Genomic DNA, 8,591 nt, shown 5'->3' on the forward strand with positions numbered 1-8,591 from the left:
CAGCAGCTAACGCTGCTGCAATCTTTACTACTGTTAAACATAACTGGTCTTCGACCGTAGCGAGGGTATTTTAGACAACCCATACTTTCCTTAGCAGTGGAAAGTCGCTGTTGTTTTTAATTTTCATAACATATATCTTTTGCAGTTAATGGAGTATGATACTCTATTAAGAATACCTCTGCAAGGACACATGACAATGATGGCTTACGAAGTGTTGGAGAATCCCAAAAACCTCAATGAGCAGAATTTATACAAAGCACAAGTTGTATCATGCGCTATGGAATTGGTAATATTTTTGAAATAAATTAATTTTTGCCGTGTTGCCTTAATCGGATAGAAAGCCATTTGATGAAATATTCTTAAATTTTAAGTAGCATTAACTAATGGAGATAACAAAATATCCATATATTAATAAATTTAGACACTAAAAGATCTCTATAAACTTGTTAGTATAATAAATTTGTACTTCAACATAATTTTAATGTAGGTAAAAGGCTAAATGACACTATATTACAGACACAGTCTTATTTCCTCGTCATGGATGACTTCGAAGACCAATCTAAGACGCGGCACGGACAGCCCTGTTGGCATTTGTTGCCCGAAGTCAACAATTTGATCGTAAACGACGTCTGCATTTTCCGAAGTCTCATAGACGACATATTAAAAGCTCATTTCCAAGGTTCTGTTTACACCAAAATGGTAGATATATTCAACAAGGTGAGTAAATCGTAATAAGTTTCTTCCTTGTCAGTTATTGCTTTAGCAACGCGAAAGAAATATCTTGAAAATTGTGAATAATAAAAAAGGGTATATAATAAGATAATACAAGTGAAATTCTCCGTTTTGTTTCATTTATAAAATGAATCTTGAGAAACATTTTAACTAAATTTCATTATTTTTCAAAAACTAGTGTAATTTATTATTACCCCAAAAGTATATTTAGATACCATTTAGCTAAACGCGTATTATAACTCTGAGCGCCGCTTGATATTAAGGACTTCAACGTATTGTGTGTGTTTTACCATAAATACCTATCCTCCTAGTAGTGTTTCAATAACTACAATTTGCTAATAATCAGCGGCAGGCGCTAGTGTCATGCATAAAAGGTTTGATTTATGTTTAAACTAAAAGATATTTGAATCATTGTTTAAGTTTACGTGGTAAGACTCTAAATATTAGGCAAAATGCGGCATTGCTACCACGGTAAGAACGTCTCCTGTGTGGTATTGCATTTTTAGAGGTAACGATTAGTGCAGCCGCTAATTCTAATGCAGACTACCATTATTTGTATTTTCAGATGAATTTATTTATTGCCATCGGCCAGCACCTAGACACTATGATACCTAAAGCAAAAGACTATTCCTTATTTACACAAGAGAACTATAATAAAATAATAAGGTACAAGTGCACGTACTATTGCTTAGAAGTTCCAATAATGTTGGCCTTGATTTTATGCGAAAAGGACACTGAGGAAACTTTCCAGCGCGTCACTCATATAGTCCGTGACGTAGGCGCTTTGTACCAGATGATGGTAAGTAGCATATATAATGTAAAATCTATTTACAGTGTCATTTTTATTTATGAGATGAAAATTATATCATTATGTTTGTATGTGTAAGTACTGTCTGCGCGAAATAAAAAAAAACTTAATCAGTAGCCTATGTGTTCCGTGTATTCTAGACATGTATTCCAAATTTCAAAGAGATCCGATGATCCGTTCGGATCAGGGGTTTGAACACTTGATTTGTAATCCACAGGTCCTAGGTTCGAATTTCGCTATGTGAGATTTTAAATATTTCGAATTTCATATGTACATAAATTACCCGACGTTCTCACGATGAAAGGATATATCGTGATGCAACCTGCACATATCGGCGAAGAATATAAAGATACGTGTGGAGTCTACCAATCTCCACTAGGCCAGCGTGGTTGGTTATTGCCTAGTCACCCTAACTTAACGTAGGTTCCGAGATCCTCGAAACTGACATATAGGGAGCTGATGATGATGATGATGATCCGTTCTAGAGATATGTAGCAGTAGAGTAACAGTGGTAGAGCCTGCTTTAACATCTTCGCACCAATGGGTCGGCTCGTCCGGTGCAATATCACGACCACACTGAAAACAGGCGTGAAGTGGAAGCGATTTCCCGTTTCATCTGATAAGTGTGGTGCCGGCGGCCCATCCTTATTCCTTTTCCTCCCCACCCTTTATGTCATAAGAAAAGGATGGAAAAGGAACGTGGATTTGACGGTGGAGGAGACGCACAGGGAGGGGAAATATCCTCTTTATGTGCGTCTCCTCCTTCGTCTATTAAGAGTAGGTAACGCTCGTTTGCTACCTTATGATATAAAACAAATGTAGTAACAAATATTCATCCATCAATCTTTTCATCATTTGTAATATTAGTGTCATATTAATTTACAGAATGATTTCACGGAATTTTGCGATGAGGAGAGTATATCTGATAAAACCGATACTGACATACAAGCAGGGAAATGCTCTTATTTCGCTGTGAAGGCGATGGAGCGTGCGAATGCTGAACAGAAGGAGATATTTAAAGCGTCATATGGCAGCTGGGATCCCGAAGATGTTAGACGCATAAAGAAACTATATAAGGATTTGGATTTAATTACCCTTTATAAGGAACAACATAAATTCAAGTACAACCAGTTTTTGAATAATGTTAATGAACTTCAATCAGACGATGTCTTGACACCAGAATTGTTCACGAAATTAATGGAGGCTTCCCATTTAAACAATTGGAACATATACTAGCGCTGAACAACAATACGGATTTTTTAATATGAAAATCATAGGCGTCGGTAGCCAATGAATTAGACTAGGTCTAGGCCAAGTAATTGTATTAAAAAAGAGAGAGTATATTTTTTCAATGTGTATTTAATTTGTTTAACATGTTATGCTTTTATTTTTTTATAAGTAAATGGATCGATATAATAATAAGAGTAAATCCGTGTTTGTTTTTCATACGAAGTCACACAATCTTACGCAACGTGTCGTTCCACACATTTTACATTTTTGCTAGGAAAATATATTAAGGTCGATCATTAACAAAGCGCGTTTTTCCACCATTCAATGACAACTGTCACCAGTCATTCGATCGTCATCTTGACATCTATCGTGCACTATGCACATTCAGCCAGTACTCAAAATTATTAATGGCCAGTAACTTTAATCGTCCAAAAAGTATTAATCATTTCGCGCCGTCATATACGTAATTTACCCGAAATTCTTAAGTTGAAGGAAAACACCGTGATTTAGGCTCCGAGCCCCCCGGTGGGGACATATGGTGATAATCAAACATATTAAGAGCGGGAGCACCCCTTTGACTACACACAAACAACACGCTGCTATGCGATAATCGATTGTTTCGCAGCCAATTCAACTGTTTAGTTGCACAACTAAAACTCGAATAATGTGCGCACCTCCGGATAAGCATAAAGGAATCAAAGCAGTTGAGCGATAGTTTAGTCAAAGGTTTGCGCGCGCGCTAACGGATTTTTTGGGCCGTGCAAAAAATCCCTTTTTGTGCATAAGCGACGGATATAATTTATTTTACTAAACCGAGTAATACCGAGATTTAGAAGTATTTGTATCATTTTTACTTGAATGACAAGAGAATAATGTTTTTCACGCGTACGTAAGTTTGTTGTTATGACAAAATCGTTCGCCGAATTACAATTTTAAGACAGACTAAAAAATAAAGGATTGTTCTTCAATAAAAGCTAGCTCAACAAAGAGAAGCCATTTTTTTTAATATGAATACTAAAAACAAGAGATATTTGAATAAATGTAAAATAATTATCAAACTTTACAGCCCTCTAGTGCCATAACAAAGCAACTTTGGATAGAGGTAATTTGGGTTAAATCATCGTATTTTCGACCGAGATATCTATGGAAATCCATTGTACACGTTTTTTTCAGACACCTGTATACTTTTTATCAATTACGTAAGTAAAACAAATTTAATTTGTATAGCACGCCTATTTCTCGATACATGTTTGATTCTAACGTTTGGCCGTTATCGAACACGTATTTTCCACCGACTACCCAAAAGGCGGAGGTATTCAATTCGTCTGTATGTTTTATTTTAATTTATTTAAAATCCAACTCCGCGCTGACAAAGTCGCGATGCACCAGCACTTTGGAATATAACATTTTTACATTACTATTCATCGTGTTACTTTTTCCAAATAAAATAAACCTACAGTCAATATCAGTCACGACTTTTTTGTCTGAAATAAAGTATTTTTTTTACAACCATACTCATCAATATTAAAATGTAAGCCTTATTCAGATTATTCCAGTGTTTCTTAAATGTTCTTCTTCTTTAATATGTTAACTTATAACAAACTAACTTTCGCCCTCGACTCCGTCCGCGCGGAGTTAAAGAAAACAAAAGCAAGTAGCCTTTGTGTTCTTGCGGACTATCCAATACATCTACGCCAAATTTCATCGAGATCCCTTTAGCCGTTTAGGCTACAAACACTAATAACATCCATCCATCGATCTAAACATTCGCATTTATAATATTAGTAAGATGGTACATTCGTTGAATATAATACATGTTTACATTATTCCAGTCCAGTGATCAAAATCAGCCCTACATCGGAATCTTGCATTTAACACTACAAAGAACAAAACGAATTGAATAGCAGCTTTTTAATATCAGTTATGGGTTATTTTCATTCTGAGATCAATAAGAAAGTAATTCAGTTCGAAAATTAATATTTATTTATTGTCTTCGGTAATATAATGAGAAGGATCCTTATAAAGAAAAAAATTAAATTAACATAGATATAAAACGCATTCTGGAAGGGTACTTATTAAGTTTCTTTTTTTTAATTCCGTGCGGGAAAAGTCACGGGAAATTAGTAAGCCAGTCAAATAAATTCATTGTCATTTATTGGCCGAAATATTTAGATTTATCATTATAATTTTGTTTCTATTAATACTATTCAATTAATATTTAAATTACATTTAAAACAAAATATTACATCAATTAATTACTCGCGTTACCGTATAACTTGCGACCCACGAATTTATTTCGTCCAATAAAAATTTCGACACCTCTATTAAAGCGCCTTCAAATCGTCAATCGAGCAGCTGCTGCCAGTCTCTCCACAGAGAAGGATAATCAATTGGAAAAAAGAAATCCGATTTGCAAGGAACCTATTTGAAGTCGGTTAAATATTATCGAAATATGTCACTAAGTAGGTGTTTTGTTCGTGGTTTTAGAATTTGGTATGTACCTCTTTTAAAATATGATGTACTGATATTATATTTTAAACAAGAAATATATAATTATTGTGTAAAGTAACTCTAATTGGTAATAAAGGATACGGTCGATTTTTATCTTAATGACTAGTTCGCATTAGGCTAGAATTTTAGTCGGGTACGATTGTGATTGACGGGTGTGATTTTCAAAATTACTCCACAAAATGATTGTTGTTCAGTACTATAGTACTTGACACTCGACTTAATTACTAGCCTAATATGAATTGCGCATTATTTGACTGATTTGAACATTACCCTTCACAATCAATAAGGTGTTGATCCTGCAATGGGCCAATTTATTGTTGATATTTGTTTTATTATAAGATGACAAACGAGCAAGCGGCCACCTGAATTCACCGAAAAAGCAAAGTGACCGCTGGCCATAGATATTGTGATGCCTAATTCGACGCAGAAAGAGACGCACACAAAAAGGATGTTTCCTCTTCTCATGCGTCTCCACTACCGTCCCAATACTTTCCTTACAAGGAAAAAGTGGAATAATAAAGGGACTAAAATTAGGCCTTCGGCACGCACTCTTACTAGACGATACGCGGAATTACTCGCACTTTACGCATGTTTTCTGTGTAGTCGTGGTACGCCGGGCGTGCCGGCCTATTCTTGCGAAGAAGTTAAAGCGGACTCTACCAATGTTTTGACTCTACCAAAATGATTCTCGTTGCTGTTAATTGATTCAATGACTCCTAGCTAATTAAACTTAGTTAATTGGTTTTTTTTTTTCATATTAAAGTTCATTCTTCAATCATATAATATTAACTTTATGTATGGTTTTATATTTCTCTTGTTATCTCTCATATGTGATATCCGGCAGTGCAAGTCAATATCAGCAATCTACGAAAGCGGATTGGTTGAATAGGACTCAGTATTTCAATAACACTGTTCGAGATTTAGTCGCCGATGTGATGGCTAAAGGTGAAGTTGCCAAAACACCATCACTAGAAAAACGATTAGTGAAGGTAAAAGTTAAAATATTTAACTAATTGTAAGCTATTTTGTTATGAATAGAATTTAGTTTAGTAAAAAAACAATACGTTTCAATGCCGAAATTATTCGTGACGTCATTGACAAAAATTATGTTAGATTTGCGCAGTGTGTCCGACAGAGAGCGGATTTAGATTACACCGAAAAATCTCAAAGAAATTTTGTTGATAAGTGTTTATTGATATCTCTTAGTGTAAATTCCGTTGGTTTAATATGAGATTCTATACCTCCTAAAGTTACAATTAAATCACTCTTTGTGTGGCAATTAGTAATGTGGTAAAAGTATTTTACGGATTCGAGTATGTTACAGTTTGTTTATAAAATTACTAGCTATCGTCCGCGTGGTGTTGAAAAAAAAACAAAAGTGAGTAGCCTATGTGTTCTTCCACACTATCCTCTACATCTACACCAAATTTCATTAAAATCCGTTCAGCCATTTAGGCTACAAACTCTAACATGCATCCATCCCACAATCCATATAAACTTTCGCATTTATAATATTAGCAAGATTACAAGTTTATTTTAACTAAACAAAAACATTTCTTTTACAGTTAATGGAGTATGATACTCTATTAAGAATACCTCTGCAAGGACACATGACAATGATGGCTTACGAAGTGTTGGAGAATCCCAAAAACCTCAATGAGCAGAATTTATACAAAGCACAAGTTGTATCGTGCGCTATGGAATTGGTAATATTTTAAACATAATATTCCTATTTCTGTTATAGTTGAGTGTTATTCGAGGAAAAATGTGACGGTTTTTTTTTCTTTTGGGCCGATTGAACCTATATCAATCAGCGGATTGAGAGAAAGAAACACATTTATTTCTAAATTCAAATATACACACAACAAAATATACATTAACTTATAAAAGAGAAGTCGCCACACTGCTTAGCAGTTTTTTGGCTACGGACATCCAAGACAATTATTATGACAGGATATTTTCTGGACGTCTTTTGTTATTTTTTTTAGTTCCCGTTAATTTTTCTCAAACCATGTGTCCAGTTTTAAAACACTGTCTTTCTCAGTGTCTCTTTCATTTTTTAGGGATTTAGAATTATATTCTTTTATTAATCGCATTTTAAAAAATTTTGTCTCTATGTCTGCCTGTCTGTCTACAAGCAGCGGTTTTTCCGGGTAATCTCCGAAACAGCTGCGCCGATTTCGACCGAACTTTCATTGAAGGGTAACTGACATAGACGGGCATATTATAGGCTATATTTTTGTTAATTCCGCGCTGTGAAAATGGCGACTAGACCGCTATCTCTGGAACGAGTGGACCGATTTGGCCGGGACTTTGACTGAAAAGTAGCTGGTAAAAAGTAGATACACGCGGGAATGTTATAGACGACCATTTACTTAATTCCGCGCTAACGAAGTTTGCGGGCGACAGCTCGTTATTAAATATAATGATAACGGCATTAAAACTTCACCCAATACACTTCTACCGCATAGTGGGTTAATTAATCAATGGAGATAATATACATCATTAACCTGATTTAAACACTAATTGATTGAATTAAGAACAAGGGTACAATATTTTTTATCTATACCCATACATATAATAAAATTGGAGTGTCTGTTTGTACTATCAAATTAAATATTCCGGATTTCGAGATGATGTTGCGATGCTGATAACGAAAATCTCATTTAAACATTTTTTGTCTGTCTATCCGTCTGTACGCAAGCCGCGTTTGTTTCGAGTAATCTCCGAAACGGCCAGTTGATTTTCGACCTAACTTTCACTGAAGGGAAGCTGACATAGATGGGCATGTTATAGGTTACTTTTTTAAATTCCGCGCCGTCAAATTGGCGTAACGGGTGGTCCCGATCCGCAGTAACAAAGTTTGCTGGCGATAGCTTGTGTTAAATAAAATATGACGTTATTTCCCAGGCACAATCATATTTCTTGATCATGGATGACTTCGAGGACCAGTCTGAGACACGCCACGGACAGCCGTGTTGGCATTTATTGCCCGAAGTCAAAAATTTGATCTTGAACGACGCGTGCATGTTCCGTAGCCTTGTAAACGACATACTAAAAGCACATTTGAACGATCCTGTTTATACCAAAATGATAGATATATTTAACGAGGTATGTAAACATTTTGTAATTAACGGGAGTTGTATTGGCAAACTACAAAAGCCAAAAATCTATATAAAATAATGTTATAGCACAAGAGGGAAGTGTAATATGATTGACCTCCGGCCTCCTCTGACGAAACGAGGGATTATTTCTACTTGACGCCTTTCCTTTTAGTGGTCGTTGTATAGAAAAAAAAATATTGCGGCTT

The 8,591-nt window shown here is 35.3% G+C and overlaps 2 protein-coding genes across 2 annotated transcripts in view; both read left to right on the forward strand.

Annotated features, from left to right (window-relative positions):
- Positions 1-3,451, forward strand: part of LOC106102590 (farnesyl pyrophosphate synthase 2-like) — a 6,136-nt gene extending 2,685 nt beyond the window's left edge. The window contains exons 3-6 of the mRNA XM_013282115.1: positions 146-286; positions 517-717; positions 1,298-1,531; positions 2,426-3,451. Coding sequence (XP_013137569.1) covers positions 146-286; positions 517-717; positions 1,298-1,531; positions 2,426-2,776 — 927 coding nt within the window. The 3' untranslated portion in view covers positions 2,777-3,451. The remainder of the gene's footprint in view (positions 1-145; positions 287-516; positions 718-1,297; positions 1,532-2,425) is intronic.
- Positions 3,452-4,507: 1,056 nt separating this feature from the next.
- LOC106102095 (farnesyl pyrophosphate synthase 1-like) lies at positions 4,508-8,464 on the forward strand. Its single transcript, XM_013281503.1, has 4 exons — positions 4,508-5,263; positions 6,126-6,270; positions 6,847-6,987; positions 8,192-8,464. Exons 1-4 carry the CDS (start codon positions 5,223-5,225, stop codon positions 8,462-8,464), a joined length of 600 nt encoding a protein of 199 aa, XP_013136957.1. The 5' UTR covers positions 4,508-5,222.
- Positions 8,465-8,591: the final 127 nt, after the last annotated feature.

The sequence above is a fragment of the Papilio polytes genome, unplaced genomic scaffold (genome assembly GCF_000836215.1).
Source record: "Papilio polytes unplaced genomic scaffold, Ppol_1.0 DF823923.1, whole genome shotgun sequence".
NCBI lineage: Eukaryota > Metazoa > Arthropoda > Insecta > Lepidoptera > Papilionidae > Papilio > Papilio polytes.